This window comes from Phyllobates terribilis, unplaced genomic scaffold (assembly GCF_046119375.1).
Source record: "Phyllobates terribilis strain yellow unplaced genomic scaffold, ASM4611937v1 Scaffold_3__8_contigs__length_932513732, whole genome shotgun sequence".
NCBI lineage: Eukaryota > Metazoa > Chordata > Amphibia > Anura > Dendrobatidae > Phyllobates > Phyllobates terribilis.
The window spans coordinates 708193689-708215066 of NW_027362763.1; the positions used below are offsets into that span (position 1 = coordinate 708193689).

The 21378-nt window shown below is 40.8% G+C and overlaps 1 protein-coding gene across 1 annotated transcript in view; it reads left to right on the forward strand.

Annotated features, from left to right (window-relative positions):
• Positions 1-689: 689 nt before the first annotated feature.
• KCNH1 (potassium voltage-gated channel subfamily H member 1) overlaps positions 690-21378 on the forward strand; it is a 517594-nt gene continuing 496905 nt past the window's right edge. The window contains exon 1 of the mRNA XM_073671995.1: positions 690-1106. Within this exon, the coding sequence (XP_073528096.1) occupies positions 1028-1106 (79 nt within the window). The 5' untranslated portion in view covers positions 690-1027. The remainder of the gene's footprint in view (positions 1107-21378) is intronic.

A 21378-nucleotide genomic window follows, 5' to 3' on the forward strand; every position in this document is an offset into this window, starting at 1 on the left:
TTCTGCAACAGACGACGTGACCCCTTAATCAAGTGCGATGGGATTACAAGCACTAGGGTATGCTTCTTACACACCAGCTGTATTATTACATTTAAAAAATAAAAAAATAAATTAATGATCTGATTGATTTTTATATATAACGAAAGCCATAAACATAACCCCCAACTTTTTGAATGGTCAAAGTCCCTCTTTGACCATCCAAAAAGTTGGGGGGTTATGTTTATGGCTTTCTTTATATATAAAAATCAATCAGATCATTACATTATAGGCAGAGACAAAATATGGGATTGTCTCCCAAAAACTCCAAGCAAAAAAAGGGAAGGTTTTATTTGCATACTATGTGATATTAAAATGATCTGAGCATAGAGATGTCTTCATTGTCCCATCATTTGCCTAGTCTGATATAGTACAGCTTAATATATTCTTCCTATCCTAGTTACTGGTTGACTTGCAGTAGCTAAGTATAGGTGTATTTAATATTCCTTCTGCACATTACAAGCAAACCAGTGACCTTAATTTTATGGAGAAAACTACCATCCCCATCATTCTCTGTCAGCTAGCAGGGCATCTTGACTAACCTGGACTGCTGTAGACATAGGGATGCATTCATGGGTTAATCAGATGTTCCTTCTATGAGGTATGGCTTTGGACAGGCAATGAAGAGGTTACATAATCCAGTCGCTAGACACAAGCAGAGGGGACTCCTGTCAGGCATTGCAGCGCAGGAGCTGCTCATTTCAGGACCTTGGAGAGCAAAGAAGGGGGCTCAGAGGGAAAAAAGGGGGTGCAGAAGACTAGGTGGGAGGTTTGCAGGGGCTGAGTGGGGGAGTGATCGAGGTGGATGAGAGGTGCTGCACAGGATGGCTGGGAATACTGCTCCATCATCCAGCCCTTCTTTTGGTGCAATAGCTGCTGAAACCCACTCAGGACCATGAGGACCTCTCTCCATGAAAGACCAGGAGCCTCGGCTCTTCTTCCCATCCCTCCTTTACCCTGAAGCCCCCTATAGCTTTGGACTGCAGCTGCTATGACCATGGCAGGGGGTCGGAGAGGACTGGTTGCTCCACAAAATACCTTTTTGGAGAATATTGTCCGGAGATCTAATGGTAAGAAGAACCCTGCTGAGCCCCCATCCCCTAATATGTCCTCTACATATTACACTCTTCCTAATCAATGCTTCACTTTTCTTACTCTGCTATTTAACCCTTTAATGGACAAACTCTTTTTGCAATCATTTGGTTATGCAAATACCATTACATGTGATCAATCAGTGAAATAATTGGGGGAAATTCTTGCACTGCTGGTGTGGAGGTCTTTCAGGGGAGAGCAGAGATGGGTAGAGGAGTATGAGTTACATATTTAGGGGCTTTAAAATAAATCCCAATCTTTGACATTAGTTCTGTATATGGCTGAAAGTCATATAATATCATCATATTCTGTTTTTTTTTTCTATTGATGGCTTGTTAACAGAAAGGTATCATATGTTAATCATTGCCTACACCTGCATACTTTCTAATGGAGGGGACTTTATTACATATCCAAATATTTATGAATTTTGTATCAATGCTATGACCTGTGCACAGTTATTTTTTTCTTCTTTTTTTTTATTTATGTACTTCTTTATTTTATGTATTTACATTTTTATTTATTTATTTTTAATTGTGTTTTAATCCTTATATGACATTGCACCACCATAGATATCCCACATATATTCTTTACTGCAGGTATACATCTTCCCATGGGTCTTATACCCTGTGTGGACCTTTTATGTCAGGATGATGAGATGCCACCTTAAGTAGTTACTGATCTCCTCCAATTCTTCTAATTGATACCAATCATTTCCTATACTCCACATGTGATAAGTGCTGAATTATTATTTTCCATAGACTGATGAGCCTGGATGACTATAGCATGGAATTGCTGCATCTTTCCCCCTTCCTTCCCTGGAGGTCACATTATTCTTTACACCTATCTGTATTTGATTGTTATTGTTCTCTTCTTCTATTGATGCAAAATCCAATCTATCTTCTAGTGAAGGTTGTTTTCTTTTATAATGCTTAACCCTAATCTGCAATCTACTAGTCTCATGGGCAATTATCTGCTATGTGAATTCTTTCATTGTAAAGGTCTTGGGTTCTTGGCAGGGCTGGATGACAAGTTCTAGAGATGCTGCAGAGTTACAAGGTGCAGGCCACTGTCTTTCCCTATATGCTGTATGTCTATTGAAGATCAGTAGAGTAAATGGAGAAAACATAAATAATTTATAAACTAATGTAATGTACATGGGACACGACTGCGGAAGTTGTGGATTTGTTCCATTGGATATTAAGCTGTTAGGTAAATGTGTCTGCAAGACTAAGATATGTAACCATGTGATGTATAGGAAACATGTAACACTATCTCTCTATCTATCTATCTATCTATCTATCTATCTATCCCTCTGTCTATTTATCCCTCTGTCTATTTATCCCTCTATCTATCTATCCCTCTATCTATCTATCTATCTATCTATCTATCTATCTATCTATCTATCTATCTATATATCCATCTATCTATCCATCCATCTATATATCTATCTACCTATCTATCCATCTATCTATCTCATATCTATCTACTGATCCACTGTGCTATCCACTTTTCTTACTTTTATCTATCTATCCATCCCATATCTATCTATCTATCTATCTATCTATCTATCTATCTATCTGTCTATCTATCTATTATATATCACAAATCTATCCCATATCTATTATTTATTTATTATCTATCTATCTATCATTTTTATCTATTATCTATCTCATATCTATCTCATATCTATCTATCCCATATCTATCTCTCTATCTATCTATCTATCTATCTATCTATCTTTCTATCTATCTATCTATCTATCTATCTGTCTATCTATCTTGTAAGTTATAATTCAGATAATTTTGGATTTCTCATAAGTTTTGGATAACGATTGCCAAGCTGCGAGGAGGTTTGGTGTAAAGCACCACTGGATGACCCCATCTTTTTGCATAATTAGCTCTATTTAAAGGGCAATTACATATAAAAGTCCCAGAGATCCAGACATAAAGCAGGTGCCTCATCTCTGTCTGTCTTTCCTTCTTTGCTTTGGTTCAAAACACAGGAACTAAAATGAGTCGTGTTTGTCTTTTGTTGGCTGTAAATAGTCATTTAGCTGTTTTCTGGAAATACATGAATATTACTAAACTTCTAGAGAATAAAGAATAGTTATTTATGTCCCACTGTGCAATTGGATCATGGATTCAAATGGGACCTGATTTGGTTCCATAAAAGTAGTTAATGTGTCTATTGTGTGTACATCCTTTTGCATAAAAAATATATAGGAATATGAGCCTCAAAGTCTATAATTCTGTGCAGTTTTATAGAGCATTTTTTTGCAGAATATTTTTTTACTTTCTTTTTTTTTTAACTGCTGCAGAGCAGATATGAAATATTCCTTCAGATCATTGATCTATAACTGGGTTCTTGACATGAAGTTAGTTCCATGCATTTATATAATCTCCAAGAAGAGCTCGGCTTGGCAGTCGCTTCCAGTCACGGCTAGGAATAAATAGTATAAAGTGTTTTAGTTCATTTCTACACGTATGATGTGAAGGCTGTTTTCTGTCTTTTAGGTCATTAATTGATTGAATCCGTAGCACCAGGGCTTCCACTGCGAGGCGATAAATAAGGAAGGTTCACGTCATTCCCACAGACGCTTCTTAATATTCTTCTGCCTAGAAGCAGAACAGGAACACTCTAAGCCTTAAAGGGACATAGCGCTGATGTTCAGAATTACTATTTTCTGCACTTCTGTAACATCAACGGGAGTTCCCTGCAATTGCCCTTTAAGATGGTTGTCACTATAAGACAGCCCCTTTGTAAATTAGAGCTTTCCATTAATCTCACATACAGGTTAAATACAGTATTATATGTCTGCCCTAAAATATATACATGGATAAGGGCAGAATTTCCCAAAAAGTTTATATAAAAGTACTCTAATTAGACAATGCCTTTCAATTTGGGGGGAGTCCTTGATTAGAAAGGCCCTACAGTCAATACCATATATGCCATTAGTTTGTATCCATAAAGTCTCCGTCACTGTCTCGACTCTGTTGTAGGATATCCCAGGGCTAGGGGTGCCCTACCTATCCTTGCTCCCTGGACTACTTGTGATGGTGAAGACGCCGGGGCCACGTGCCTTGCTGTGCTCCTATTTCAATCCTTATCAGTCCTTTCTCCCGCTCAGGGAAGTAGGGAGTTGTAGTGTATAAGAATATACAAGCCAGACTAACAAGGGAAGATGTACAGGGATAAATGAAAATTATAATCATACACATATGCACTCACAAATAACAGAGAGGAATACCGGGAAGTGAAGGAAGGAAAAACTAAATAGGAGAGGATGAGGATTTGCACACAGACAAATCACCAAGCAACAGTCTCTAGAACAACACCCCAAAACTCCTTCTCAAACAACCAACACCTCCAACTCCAGAACCAGGGCGTATGAACTAACACTGGCGATCCCTGATTGCCAGAGGCGAGTATATATAGCAGAGGGGAGTGGCCAACACTGAACAGCTGAGACCATCAAAACAGGAGCTTCAACTGAACAGATTAACCTATGCACTGCTAGCATAAACCTGCACTGTTAAATATGAAGGAGAAGAGCTTCTAATTAGTGAAAGAGTACATGAAATCAAACACCGCTGTCTTCTGGCCCTTCTCTGTCGTGGTAAACCTGTAACAGTCACTCTGTTACTTAAAAGAGTTGTCCACTACTATTTACTCCTTTCTATAATGCCCCCAATGTATTTAACCTGTTGAGGGAAGATTATTTCTAATTACCTTGCTTTGTCTTTATGCCCTGTGAGCGGCGCAACCACAGGCATCACGTGACCCTCGGCTGCAGCCTGCTCTTCCCTCCACTGATGTCACGTCAAGTGAGGCGCGCTCCCCGCGGTGGATGCTGCGCTGTGGGCGGAGTTTTCCCACGTGTCACACCCAGCATCCACCTTGTTCTTTCCCAATGAATGGGGAGAGGGAAAGCGCGCGATGAATGCTGGGCTGTGACGCGCGGGGAAACCCCACCTACACCCCAGCATCCACCGCGGGGAACGCGTCACCGATGTCACGCCTCACTTGACGTGATAGCGGATGGAAGAGTCACATGATGCCTGTGGTTGGCCAGCGATAGCACCGCTCACAGGCCATAAAGACAAAGCAAGGTAATTAGAAATAATCTTCCCTCAACAGGTTAAATACATTGGGGGAATTATACACTGCTCAAAAAATAAAGGGAACACTCAAATAACACATCCTAGATCTGAATGAATGAAATATTCTCATTGAATACTTTGTTCTGTACAAAGTTGAATGTGCTGACAACAAAATCACACAAAAATCATCAATGGAAATCAAATTTATTAACCAATGGAGGCCTGGATTTGGAGTCGCCCCCAAAATTAAAGTGGAAAAACACACTACAGGCTGATCCAACTTTGATGTAATGTCCTTAAAACAAGTCAAAATGAGGCTGAGTATTGTGTGTGGCCTCCACGTGCCTGTATGACCTCCCTACAACGCCTGGGCATGCTCCTGATGAGGTTGCAGATGGTCTCCTGTGGGATCTCCTCCCAGACCTGGACTAAAGCATACGCCAACTCCTGGACAGTCTGTGGTGCAACGTGACGTTGGTGGATGGAGCGAGACATGATGTTCCAGATGTGCTCAATCGGATTCAGGTCTGGGGAACGGGCGGGCCAGTCCATAGCTTCAATGTCTTCATCTTGCAGGAACTGCTGACACACTCCAGCCACGAGGTCTGGCATTGTCCTGCATTAGGAGGAACCCAGGGCCAACCGCACCAGCATATGGTCTCACAAGGGGTCTGAGGATCTCATCTCGGTACCTAATGGCAGTCAGGCTACCTCTGGCGAGCACATGGAGGGCTGTGCGGCCCTCCAAAGAAATGCCACCCCACACTATCACTGTCCCACTGCCAAACCAGTCATGCTGAAGGATGTTGCAGGCAGCAGATCGCTCTCCACGGCGTCTCCAGACTCTGTCACGTCTGTCACATGTGCTCAGTGTGAACCTGCTTTTATTTGTGAAGAGCACAGGGCGCCAGTGGCGACTTTGCCAATCCTGGTGTTCTGTGGCAAATGCCAAGCGTCCTGCACGGTGTTGGGCTGTGAGCACAACCCCCATCTGTGGACGTCAGGCCTTCATACCACCCTCATGGAGTCAGTTTCTAACAGTTTGTGCAGACACATGCACATTTGTGGCCTGCTGGAGGTCGTTTTGCAGGGCTCTAGCAGTGCTCCTCCTGTTCCTCCTTGCACAAACGAGGAGGTAGCGGTCCTGCTGCTGGGTAGTTGCCTTCCTATGGCTCCCTCCACGTCTCCTGGTATCTGCTCCATGCTCTGGACACTGTGCTGACAGACACAGCTACCCTTCTTGCCACAGCTCGCACTGATGTGCCATCCGGGATGAACTGCACTACCTGAACAACTTCTGTGGGTTGTACTGTAGACACCGCCTCATGCTACTGTACCTCTAGGGATGAGAGCAATGGCAAAATGAAAAAGTGACCAAAGCAACAGCCAAAAAGAATGAGAACAGAGAAATGGTTTGTGGTCACCACCTGCAGAACCACTGCTTTATAGGGGGTGTCTTGCTAATTGCCTATTTTTTCTATAAGTTGTCTGTTCCATTTGCACAACAGCAGGAGAAATTGATTCACAATCAGTGTTGCTTCATAGCTGGACAGGTAGATTTCACAGAAGTATTATTGACTTGGAGTTATATTGTGTTGTTTAAGTGTTCCCTTTATTTTTTTGAGCAGTGTAGAAGGACAACTTCTTTAAGGTCTGTAATTAAAAGGGACTGTTTCACAATACAGAAAATAGTGAAGTAAAGGATCCAGTTATGATTTTATTGGCGCACGTCTCCTTTAAACCGAATTCACGTCCGCAGTCCCCTCATCCAGCGCTGATACAATTGCTATTAATGTCCAGTATACAGTCAGTGAAAGAATCTCAGGATACGGTGAACTCCCTGATCGATATGAAGAGCTTCTGTCTGTCTGATCATGGAGCGCCCATCCGCCCATCCGACTCCTGACAATCATTGCACTTAGACCAGCACTTGTGAGGATGTGGCCAGAGCCGCATGGCTGATGATGTGACATTTGAAGATAGTGATAGGGGAAGGACAAACTCAGATTTCATCTGTTTCCATCTTGGAACATGAAGAAAAATTTCTTTAAAGATTTGCGCTCTATTTAGACTTTGAAAATATTATCTTATGGCTCATTTGTACTAAACTTTGAAACTTTTCTTACACTTGCAACTTTTCAAAGGGGTTAGGATTCGGAACAGGGTTAATAGCGCATGAGTCTAATAAATTTATTAATACTTACAGCAGAAGTTATATAAAGCATATAAAGTATATAAAGGAGTATATAAATAAATAATAATAATAATAAGTTGGGGCAAATTATAGAGCAAATCTCTTCCTGACATTTCATTTTTCACTCCAGATTTATTAGGTTGATTTGTTAAAGGGGCTGTCCACATTTTGGGGACTATTCTATACTTAAATGCATGTATTTGGGGCTAAAAATAATTTTTGTAAGTGGGTTTTACTAAATGCTTTTTTCTGCATTTGACATTTCCACGGTCTTTCACTTTCAACTTGATGTGGTCTTCTGCTATTATAAAGCGGCTGAGAGGAGCTCAGAAAAAGAGAGAGAAAAGAGTTACAGACTCACCCATCAGATCATCATAGCGAGCTCACTAACAGATTCTCAGTTAACTCATTCTACAGCGAGCAAAAAGCAGTGCAACTCAGAAGCTATAGGAGGCAAACGGTGCAAAATGTTTTATTAAACCCAATTGCAAAAATGTGTTTTCTAGCCAAAAATGCATGCAGTTAAGTAACAAGAAAGAAAAATAAATATACCCGAAGAAGGAAAACCGCCCAAACAGAAATCATTAATGATTTATCGTTGGGATTTGTCATCAATATACAGCAATAAAAGATTGGTGGGGTACAAGCTCCTATACTGGTCAGCTGTTACATGCTTCGACGGCAACCCAATTAATGGAGCTACAGTATGGAGCTTCATTCAATTTGCAGTCGCTGCTACCAGGTGCTGCAGAACAGGTTCTATTCTTTTGTATGGGAGCAGTTGTGCAGTACCTGCAAAAGGCCATTGCACATTAAATGGTGCGTTAAAGAGGTGTGCCTCAATATGATGGAGGGGCTTTTGCGTCCCTTTCTGTACCTTGGTGTGACGATATAGCTTTCTAATCTTAATCAGCTAGACATCTAGATTTGTTAAGCCAAGAGTAATGCACTATTGTGTTTGTGTTGGCTTGTAAATATATGTGTATTTCTGTGGCTGGTCAAGAAGGCATATCATTATTTGTATAACCCTGATTGTTGACTTCTCTTGGGTCTGTGAACAATGATGTTTGTTAATATGCTAATTACATAGTATACTAAAGCCAGCTGAATGTTGATTTAAAAAGCTCCCTGCTATACCAGCTATGTAAATTGATTAGCTCAAACAATGAGACCTGAGGGAGCCCTGCACCTTTACCCCTGACCTGTAACTGATGACCTTAGCCACATATGTTAATATAAAAAAAAAATTTTCTATCCTGCTGCAAAGAGGTTTTAAAGAGACTTTACAAGGAGAATCAAACATCAGACTTTCTCAGACCATCAGCTTGATAGCATGGATTTATCCAAAGAAACATAGATTTGGATTCTTAATGATTCCAGCCTAAGGGTATATGGCCCTGACTGGAAAGATATGGATCTGCTCCATTGACCATCAGAGAATCCATGAATACATTTTGGGGAGACCAGGTTGGGACGATGAAGTCAACTGGCCCCATGGATATGTCGTTTGGGGTTGCCATGTGGGACCCTCTGGTCACCTGGAATCCATGGAGACATTCGGAGAAGCCAGATTGGGACCAGCCGGTCATCTGGCCCCATGGAAACTCTCGGAGAGGCCAGGGTGGGACCCTCGGGCCTCCTGAACTTGTAACTCGATGAACTGCTAGCTTTCTAAGCTTGCCGCTACATTCTCTCTGTGGGGGCCCACCAGAAGCGAGGGGCCACTGGTTGAGGTAGTTGGCCCTGGAAGTCCCAAAGTCGCAGCTGTTCTATCTATGGTGGGTGGAGAGGAAGAGTGAGACTTTGTAATGTTGTACCATCTTGGGTATTTGCTGGGACTGTTTAACCTGTTTATTGCCCGTTTTGTGGTTCAATAAAGTATTGCCACACTGTTTTACCCTCACCCTGTATTATCTGAGTGGTATTACGCCCACGAAAGACCCCGTGTCTTCACACTTGGCATGGTGCAACAGTCACCTCTGCACCCCGTATAGCGAGGCTTCATCCTATTGTTACACTCCTGGTAACAGCCTGATCAGTTATTATGGTTATTATTAAAGAGGTTGTCCACTACTCGGACAACCCCTTCTCAATCAACAGGTTTGCAGTGGTCGAGCATGCGCATCCATGCATGTCCCAGCAATCGGACCTCCACTGGTCTATAAGCTATCATGTACAGTGGCGTAACTAGAATCTGATGGGCCCCGGTGCAAGATTTGGACCAGGCCCCCCCCATCCTGAATAAATTCTATATATGCATCCTCCATCCTGGTATATATGTCCCTCATCATGGCCCCATTCTGGTATATATATATCCCCCATCCTGGTATATATATTCCACATCCTGGTATAAACAGTGGGGAAAAAAAGTATTTAGTCAGCCACCAATTGTGCAAGTTCTCCCACTTAAAAAGATGAGAGAGGCCTGTAATTGACATCATAGGTAGACCTCAACTATGAGAGACAAAATGAGAAGACAAATCCTGAAAATCACATTGTCTGATTTGGAAAGAAATTTTCTTAAAATTTTGGTGGAAAATAAGTGTTTGGTCAATTACAAACAAACAAGATTTCTGGCTCTCACAGACCTGTAGCTTCTTCTTTAAGAGGCTCCTCTGTCCTCCACTCATTACCTGTAGTACTGGCACCTGTTTGAACTTGTTATCAGTATGAAAGACACCTGTCCGCACCCTCAAACAGTCACACTCCAAACTCCACTATGGTGAAGACCAAAGAGCTGTCGAAGGACACCAGAAACAAAATTGTAGCCCTGCACCAGACTGGGAAGCCTTAATCTGCAATAGGCAAGCAGCTTGGTGGGAAGAAATCAACTGTGGGAGCAATAATTAGAAAATAGAAGACCTACAAGACCACTGATAATCTCCCTCGATCTGGGGCTCCACACAAGATCTCACCCCGTGGGGTCAAAATGATCTCAAGAACGAGAGCAAAAATCCCAGAACCAAACGGGGGGACCTAGTGAATGACCTGCAGAGAGCTGGGACCAAGGTTACACAGGCTACCATCAGTAACACACTACGCCGCCAGGGACTCAGATACTGCAGTGCCAGATTTGTCCCCCTGCTTAAGCCATTACATGTCCAGGCCCATCTGAAGTTTGCTAGAAAGCATTTGGATGATCCAGAAGAGTATTGGGAGAATGTCATATGGTCAGATGAAACCAAAGTAGAACTGTTTGGTAGAAACACAACTCGTCGTGTTTGGAGGAGAAAGAATGCTGAGTTGCATCCAAAGACCACCATACCTACTGTGGAGAATGGGGGTGGCAACATCATGCTTTGGGGCTGTTTTTCTGCCAAGGGACCAGGACAACTGATCCATGTACATGAAAGAATGAATGGGGCCATGTATCGTGAGATTTTGAGTGCAAACCTTCTTCCATCAGCAGCGGCATTGAAGATGAAACGCGGCTGGGTCTTTCAGCATGACAATGATTCCAAGCACACTACCAGGGCAACGAAGGAGTGGCTTCGTAAGAAGCATTTCAAGGTCCTGCAGTGGCCTAGTCAGTCTCCAGATCTAAACCCTATAGAAAGCCTTTGGAGGGAGTTGAAAGTCCGTGTTGCCCAGCGACAGCCCCAAAACATCACTGCTCTAGAGGAGATCTGCATGGAGGAATGGGCCAACATACCAGCAATAGTGTGTACCAACCTTGTGAAGACTTACAGAAAACGTTTGACCTCTGTCATTGCCAACAAAGGATATATAATAAAGTATTCAGATGAACTTTTATAATTGACCAAATACTTATTTTCCACCAAAATTTTTAAAAAATATTTCTTTCCAAATCAGACAAAGTGATTTTCTGGATTTGTTTTCTCATTTTGTCTCTCATAGTTGAGGTCTACCTATGATGTCAATTACAGGTCTCTCTCATCTTTTTAAGTGAGAGAACTTGCACAATTGGTGGCTGACTAAATACTTTTTTTTCCCCACTGTGTGTCCCCCGTTCTGGCACTGTTCTTTAATGTATAGAAGAAAATAAACCATTATACTCACCAGGGGTGTACATAGAAGTCATGGAGCTCCATAGAAGAAGTATAATGCACCCCCATAGTCCTTCATATAGTATAATGTATCACATAGTCCTTCATATAATATAATGTAAAGCCCACAATCATCCATAAAGTATAATACACAGCCCATAGTCCTCCATAAAGTATAATACACCCCATAGTCATCCATAAAGTATAATGCACCCCTTAGTCATCCATAAAGTATAATGCACCCCTTAGTCATCCATAAAGTATAATGCACCCACCATAGTCCTCCATATAATATATTGCACAGATCATAGTCACCCATGTAGTATAATGCACAGCCCATAATCATCCATAAAGTATAATGCACAGTCCATAGTCCTCCATAAAGTATAATGCACCCCATAGTCATCCATAAAGTATAATGCACCCCATAGTCATCCATAATTTTTAATGCATCCCCATAGTCATCCATAAAGTATAATGCACCTCCATAGTCATATATAGTAGAATAAAGCACCCCAGTCATCCTATGAAGTATAATGCACCCCATTGTCATCCACAGTAGTATAATTCACCCCCATGGTCATTTGTAGCAGTATAATGCACCCCCATAGTCATCATATAAAGTATAATGCACCCCATTGTCATTCATAGTAGCATAATGCACCATAGTCATATATAGTAGTATAATGCACCCCCATAGTCATATATAATAGTATAATGCACCCCATAAACATCCATAGTAGTATAATGTACCTCATAGACATCCATAGTAGTATAATGCACCCACATAGTCATATATAATAGTATAATGTACCCCTATAGTCATCCTATAAAGTATAATGCATCACATTGTCATCCATAGTAGTATAATGCACCCCATTGTCATCCTATAAAGTATAATGCACCCCATAGACATCCATAGTAGTATAACACACCTCATAGACATCCATAGTAGTATAATGCACCACCATAGTCATATGTAATAGTATAATGCACCCCCATAGTCATCCTATAAAGTATAATGCATCACATTGGCATCCATAGTAGTATAATGCACCCCATTGTCATCCTATAAAGTATAACGCACCCCATAGACATTTATAGTAGTATAATGCACCTCATAGACATCCATAGTAGTATAATGCACCCCCATAATTATCCATAGTAGTATAATGCACTCCCATAATCATCCATAGTAGTATAATGCACCCCCATAGTCATCCTAAAAAGTATAATGCACCCCATTGTCATCCATAATAGTATAATGCACCCCCATAATCATCCATATTAGTATAATGCACCCCCTCATAATCATCCATAGCAGTATAATGAAACCCATTGACCTCCATAGTAGTATAATGCACCCCATTGACATCCATAGTAGTATAAGCACCCTATATTTAAAATAAATAAATAAATACTTCCCGTTCCTTCACTCCCGTGCCGGATTTTACAATAACCCTCACAGTTCCCTGATCTGAGCATCTTTGAAAATCTGTGGCTAGACTTCAAAATTGCAGTGCATGCAAGACGTCCCAGGAATCTCACAGAACTAAGAATTTTCCAAGGAAGAATGGATGGAAATCCCTCAAACAAGAATTTAAAGACACTTGTCTGGCTACAAAAAGCATTTACAAGCTGTGATACTTTCAAAAGGGGGCACTACTAGGTACTAACCAGCAGGGTGCCCAAACTTTTGCATTGCCCAATTTTCGTTTTTGTCATTTTTAAAATGTAAAAAATTACAATATATTTTTTTTTTGCCTAAAATACAACAGAAATGTGTCATCTTTAACTTTAGGCCTTTAGACATCATTTCATCTTCAACTTGCTTAACTGCTCACAATAACAGTAATTTTGACCAGTGGTGCCCAAAATTTTACATGCCACTATATATATATATATATATATATATATATATATATATATATATATATATATATACTTTAAGTTTTATATATATACAACCCCTGGCAAAAAGTATGGAATCACCGGGCTCGGAGGATGTTCATTCAGTTGTTTAATGTTGTTGAAAAAAAGCAGATCACAGACATGGCACAAAACTAAAGTCATTTCAAATGGCAACTTTAGGGCTTTAAGAAACACTAAAAGAAATCAAGATTAAAAATGTGGTACTCAGTAAGGGTAATTTTTCAGACCAAGCTGAGGGAAAAAATTATGGAATCACTCTGTAAATTTTTATTTCCAAAACTAACACCTGTATCAAATTAGATCAACTCGTTAGTCTGCTTCTAAAAAGGAGTGATCACACCTCGGAGAGCTGTTGCACCAAGTGGACTGACATGAATCATGGCTCCAACAAGAGAGATGTCAATTGAAACAAAGGAGAAGATTATAAAACTCTTAAAATAAGGTAAATCATCACGCAATGTTGCAAAAGATGTTGGTTGTTCACAGTCAGCTGTGTCTAAAATCTGGACCAAATAAAACAACATGGGAAGGTTGTTAAAGGCAAACATACTGGAAGACCAAGGAAGACATCAAAGCGTCAAGACCGGAAACTTAAAGCAATATATCTCCAAAACAGGAAATGCACAACGAAACAAATTAGGAACGAATGGGAGGAAACTGGAGTCAATGTCTGTGACCGAACTGTAAGAAACCGCCTAAAGGAAATGGGATTTACATACAGAAAAGCTAAACAAAAGCCATTATTAACACCTAAACGGAAAAAAACAAGGTTACAATGGGCTAAGGAAAAGCAATCTTGGACTGTGGATGACTGGATGAAAGTCATATTCAGTGATGAATCGCGGATCTGCTTTGGGCAAAGTGATGATGCTGGAACTTTTGTTTGGTGCCGTTCCAATGAGATTTATAAAGATGACTGCATGAAGAGAACATGCAAATTTCCACGGTCATTGATGATATGGGGCTGCATGTCAAGTAAAGGCACTGGAGAGATGGCTGTCATTACATCTTCAGTAAATGCCCAAGTTTACATTGATATTTTGGACAGTTTTCTTATCCCATCAATTGAAAGGATGTTTGGGGATGATGACATCATTTTTCAAGATGATAATGCATCCTGCCATAGAGCAAAAACTGTGAAAACATTCCTTGAAAGAAGACACATAAGGTCAATGTCATGGCCTGCAAATAGTCCAGATCTCAATCCAATTGAAAATCTTTGGTGGAAGTTGAAGAAAATGGTCCATGACAAGGCTCCAACCTGCAAAGCTGATCTGGCAACAGCAATCAGAGAAAGTTGGAGCCAGATTGATGAAGAGTACTGTTTGTCACTCATTAAGTCCATCCCTCAGGACTGCAAGCTGTTATTAACCCCTTTACCCCCGAAGGTGGTTTGCACGCTAATGACCAGGCCAATTTTTACAATTCTAACCATTGTCACTTTATGAGGTAATTACTCTGGAACGCTTCAACAGATCCCGCTGATTCTGAGATTGTTTTTTTGTGACATATTGTACTTCATGATTGTGGTAAAATTTCTTCGATATCACTTGCGCTTATTTGTGAAAAAATCGGAAATTTGGTGAAAATTTGGTGAAAATTTTGAAAATTTTGCAATTTTCAAAATTTTAATTTTTATGCCCTTAAATCAGAGAGCTATGTTACACAAAATAGTTAATAAATAACATTTCCCACATGTCTACTTTACATCAGCACAATTTTGGAAGCAAAATGTTTTTTTAGTAGGGAGCTATAAGGGTTAAAAGTTGACCAGCGATTTCTCGTTTTTACAACAAAATTTACAAAACCATTTTTTTAGGGACCACATCACATTTGAAGTCACTTTGAGGGGCCTTTATGACAGAAAATACCCAAAAGTGACACCATTCTAAAAACTGGACTCCTCAAGGTGCTCAAAACCACATTCAGGAAGTTTATTAACCCTTCAGGTTCTTCACAGGAATTTTTGGAATGTGGAAGAAAAAAATGAACATTTAACTTTTTTCACAAAAATGTTACTTAAGACCCAAATTTTTTTATTTTTGTAGGGGTAACAGGAAAAAATGGACCGCGAAATTTGTTGCGCAATTTACCCTGAGCATGCAGATACCCCATACTAGATCCCTTAGGAAACTTATCTAGATGTGTGGTGAGTACCCTGAACCCCCAGGTGCTTCACAGAAGTTTATAACATTGAACCGTAAAAATAAAATTTTCACATTTTTTCAACAAAAATGTTTTTCAGCCCCCAATTTTGTATTTTCAGAAGGGTAACAGGAGAAATTGCACCATGCAGTTTGCTGTGCAATTTCTCCTGAGTAAGCCGATACCCCATATGGGGGAAAACCACTGTTTGGGCGCACGGCAGGGTTCGGAAGGGAAGGAGCGCCATTTGACTTTTTAAATGTAAAATTTGCTTGAATAATTAGCGGACGCCATGTTGCGTTTGGGGAGTCCCTGATGTGCCTAAATAGTGGAAACCACCCCACCCCTCCCCCCAGTGACTCCATTTTGGAACTAGACCCCTCAAGGATTATATCAAGGTGTATAGTGAACATTTTGAACCCAGAGGTACGACACAGAATTTGATAACATTAGGTCCTCATATTGAATAAGTTGGCATTAGTCTTGAGCCCAAGTGCTCGCTATTTGAGTTTGCATCGGGTACACGGGTATGCATCAAGTATCGCGGGTACTCAAGTGACATGCTCGAGTCCCGGTCCGCATGTTTCACGGTTATTAGACACCCAAAAAAACATGCGGGGATCGCACGTGCATGGCAGGCAATCCCCGGAAGGTTTTTTTGGCTGTATAACAGCTGCGAAACATTTGGGGCGGAGACTCGAGCATGTCACTCGAGCGCCCACTATACTCGGTGCATACCCGAGCACCCGATGCAAACTCAAGTAGCGAGCACTTGCACTCAACATTAGTCGCCATATCATCGTCTTTTTTTTTTCTTTACTTCTGAAAAAATCCCAACCCCAACCCTAACCTTAGCCCAACTCTAACCCTAGCCTAACCCTAACCTTAGCCTAACCCTAGCCCAACCCTAACCCTGGCCCAACCCTATCGTTTACAGTGATACTACATTTATATTTTTTTTTATATTTTGGCGCTTTTACACAATAAAAACTATTTTATAGAAAAAAGAATTGTTTTTGCATCGCTTTATTCAGAGAGCTATAACTTTTTTATTTTTTGGCCGTTGGAGCTGTATGGTGGCTTGTTTTTTGTGGGACAAGATGACGTTTTCAGCGGTACCATTTTTATTTACATTTGTCTTTTTGATCACGTTTATTCCACTTTTTGTTTGGCGGTATGATGATAAAACATTGTTTTATGTTTCGTTTTTTTTTTTTTTTTTTTACCGTGTTCACTGAAGGGGTTAACTAGTGGGACTGTTTTATAGGTCAGGTTGTTCCGGACGCAGCGATACCAAATATGTGTACTTTTATTGAGTAATAGAGTGATCTATTTCAAGTGTTTATTTCTGTTAATGTTGATGATTATGGCTTACAGCCAATGAAAATACAAAAGTCATTATCTCAGTAAATTAGAATACTTTATAAGGCTATGTGCCCACGATGCAGAAATGCTCCGGATTTTTTCCTGAGCGTTTCTGCATCTCCCTGGCAGAAAAAACGCATGCGGATTGTACCTGCGGATTGTACATGCGGATTGTACATGCGGGTTGTACATGCGGATTGTACCTGCGGATTGTACATGCGGATTGTACTTGCGGATTGTACATGCGGATTGTACATGCGTTTTCCTGCCAGGGACATGCGGATGTGAAGCGTTCTTCACTTGCATTTCCGCATGCGGGTTATCAAGCGATTTTAGCATCACTTGGAAAGTGCTTGACAACTTGGTCACACTATATAAATCCATGCAACCGGCATGGATTTATATAGTGTGATCGAAAGAATGGTAAAAAATAAATAATAAATATTATACTTACCTTCTGATGGCCCCGGTGTCCTTGTCTCTGCTTGCCGGCAGATCGCGGTAGACTAAAGGACCTGCCGACGTCAGCGGTCGCGTGACCTGTCACATGACTAAATGACGTCAGAGCAGGTCCTTTTAGTCTACTGCGAGCTGCCGGCAAGCAGAGACAAGGACACCGGGGGCCATCAGAAGGTAAGTATAATATTAATTTTGTATTTTATTCTTTTTTTTACAGGTTCTATGGTACCCGGGTCCGGAGGAGAGTCTCCTGTCCTCCACACCCGGGTACCATCCGCACATTCAAACGTATGGAATCCGCATCTGCAGATGCAGTGATGCAGATGTCATGCGTTTCAGTGCAAGTCAATGGCGGCGAAAACCCTGCTATTCCGCAAAATAATTGGTAGTGCTGCGGATTTTTCCGCAATGATAATCCGCAGCGGAAATTTCCGCAGCATGTGCACAGCACATGCGGATTATCATTGGGGAACATGGCCGACCTTCTACCAAGCGTTTTTTAAGCGTTTCTGCAGCGGAATTGCCGCTGCGGAAACGCTTAAAAAACGCATAGTGGGCACACAGCCTAACAACAGCTTGAAAAATGTTTTTAAAATCCGAAATGTTGTCCTACTGAAATGTATGTTCAGTAAATGCACTCAATAATTGGTCGAGGCTCCTTTTGCATCAATTACTGCATCAATGCGGCGTGGCATGGAGGCGATCAGCCTGTGGCCCTGCTGAGGTGTTATGGAAGCCCAGGTTGCTTTGATAGCAGCCTTCAGCTCGTCTGCATTGTTGGGTCTGGTGTCTCTCATCTTCCTCTTGACAATACCCCATAGATTCTCTATAATAGATTCTCTATGGGGTTAAGGTCAGGCGAGTTTGCTGCCAATCAAGCACAGTGATACTGTTGTTTGTAAACCAGGTATTGGTACTTTTGGCAGTGTGGACAGGTGCCAAGTCCTGCTGGAGAATGACATTTCCATCTCCAAAAAGCTTTTCGGCCAAGGGAAGCATGAAGTGCTCTAAAATTTCCTGGTAGACGGCTGCGCTGCCTTTGGTAAAACACAGTGGACCTACACCAGCAGATGACATGGCTCCCCAAACCATCACTGATTGTGGAAACTTCACACTAGACCTCAAGCAGCTTGGATTGTGGCCTCTCCACTCTTCCTCCAGACTCTGGGACCTTGATTTCTAAATGAAAATTGGAACTCTGGGACCTTGTGGAGTGTGTCAATGACTGCCTTCTGGACATCTGTCAAGTTCGCAGTCTTCCCCATGATTGTGGAGCCTACTGAAACAGACTCTGGGACCTTGATTTCCAAATGAAATGCAAAATTTACTTTGATCTGAAAACAACACCTTGGACAACTGATCAACAGTCCAGGTCTTTTTCTCCTTGGCCCAGGTAAGACGCTTCTGGCGTTGTCTATTGGTCATGAGTGGCTTGACACAAGGAATGCGGCACTTGGAGCCCATTGGATACGTCTGTGTGTGGTGGCTCTTGAAGCAATGACTCCAGCAGCAGTCCACTCCTTCTGAATCTCCCCCAAATTTTTGAACGGCCTTTTCTTAACGACCCTTTCAAGGCTGCAGTTATCCCGGTTGCTTGTGCACCTTTTTCTACCACACTTTTCCTTCCACTCACCTTTCCATTAATATGCTTGGATACAGCACTCTGTGAACAGCCAGCTTCTTTAGCAATGACCTTTTGTGGCTTACCCTCCTTGTGAAGTATGTCAATGACTGCCTTCTGGACATCTGTCAAGTCAGCAGTCTTCCCCATGATTGTGGAGCCTACTGAAACAGACTAAGGGACCCTTTTAAACGCTTAGGAAACCTTTGCAGGTGTTTTTTTTGTTAATTATTCTAATTTACTGAGATAATGACTTTTGTGTCTTCATTGGCTGTAAGCCATAATCATCAACATTAACAGAAATAAACACTTGAAATAGATCACTCTGTTTATAATGACTCTACATAATATATGAGTTTCACTTTTTGTATTGAAGAACTGAAATAAATTTACTTTTTGATAATATTCTAATTTAGTGAGAAGCATTTGTATATACACACACAAACACACAAGTAACAAAACCTACAAAGCCTGCAGTTATTTTACATTTAATACCTAATAATATAAACACATCTATTATCCCCTTAATCATACAAACTTACAAATCCATTTATATGATGATTTACTAATGGCTTGAAAGTAAAATAAAAATGTATTAATAATAGTTTTTTTTTTCTTCATTTTATGCAACATAAGAAATGCAAAGTCTTTTACAGTCTCATCATCAAAAAAATAGTAATAAATATGTTTCCTGGGAGAGAGTAAAGCTGAAACACAAAAAAATATTTGGGTCCATAAAGGGGTTTTCCATTTTGAACAATTTATTTTTATTAATATTGTCTTTGTGGACAACAGTCCCCATTGCTATCAGGCTGTGTGACAAGCAGACTGGTAACCCTACAGCGCCACCACAGGTGACTCCTGTTAATTCCCTAACTGACTATTTTACATTGTTTTAAAAGGGTTTTTTGAGGCTTTGGTACTTTTGGATTGTATTTAGGATAGGCAGTATCAGATCGCTGGGAGTCTGACTCCAATCTTCTGCCATCGTCGTGTCCTCTCATCTTTAATTACTTGGCCCAACTGTATGCATTTTCTAGTGGCTACACCAGGTACTGCAGCTCGACACAGCTGGGTGCTTAGGATATTGACCGCCTCTCCATAGTCCCACAAGACCCCGGAGAGGAATTAATTAAAGGGAATTTGTCATCATAAAATTAACTACTGTTTAAATTGGGTTTCTATGCTAAATACATTTTTCAAAATATTTTAGCAATTTTTTTTAGTTTTCCTATCCCAATATATATTAGAAAAAATTTAAATGTTACAATTTTCCCACTGGTCACTGGAGCTATTATATTCCCATACTCTCTGCTCTTTCAGGTAATGTGATATCACCTATTGTGAATGGTGGATCCTGTGTTATTAGTCATTGTACAGGAGGAGGAGGTGAGCTGTGACATCACCTATTGTGAATGGTGGATCCTGTGTTATCTACTGTATATAGAGGTGTTATCAGTCATTATACAGGAGGATGAGGTGAGCTGTGATATCACCTATTGTGAATGGTGGATCCTGTGTTATCTACTGTAGATAGAGGTGTTATCAGTCATTGTACAGGAGGAGGAGGTGAGCTGTGACATCACCTATTGTGAATGGTGGATCCTGTGTTATCTACTGTATATAGAGGTGTTATCAGTCATTGTACAGGAGGAGGAGGTGAGCTGTGACATCACATACTGTGAATGGTGGATCCTGTGTTATCTACTGTAAATAGAGATATTATCAGTCATTGTACAGGAGGAGGAGGTGAGATGTGACATCACCTATTGTGAATGGGGGCTCCTGTGTTATCTCCTGTATATAGAGGTGTTATTAGTCATTGTACAGGAGGAGGAGGAGGTGAGCTGTGACATCACCTATTGTGAATGGTGGATCCTGTATTATCTACTATATATAGAGGTGTTATCAATTATTGTACAGGAGGAGGAGGAGGTGAGCTGTGATATCACCTATTGTGATTGGTGGATCCTGTGTTATCTACTGTATATAGAGGTATCAGTGATTGTACAGGAGGAGGAGGTGAGCTGTGACATCACCTATTGTGAATGGTGGATCCTGTGTTATCTCCAGTATATAGAGGTGTTATCAGTCATTGTACAGGAGGAGGAGGAGGTGAGCTGTGATATCACCTATTGTGAATGGTGTATCCTGTGTTATCTTCTATATATATAGGTGTTATCAGTCATTGTACAGGAGGAGGTGAGCTGTGACATCACCTATTGTGAATGGTGGATCCTGTGTTATTTTCTATATATATAGGTGTTATCAGTCATTGTACAGGAGGAGGTGAGCTGTGACATCACCTATTGTGAATGGTGGACCCTGTATTATCTACATTTATCTACATATTTCATTGTAATCCTGTCTGTGATGATAATGAGATTACTGAAAACTCTTTTGTAAAGGACAAGAAATATGATTCCT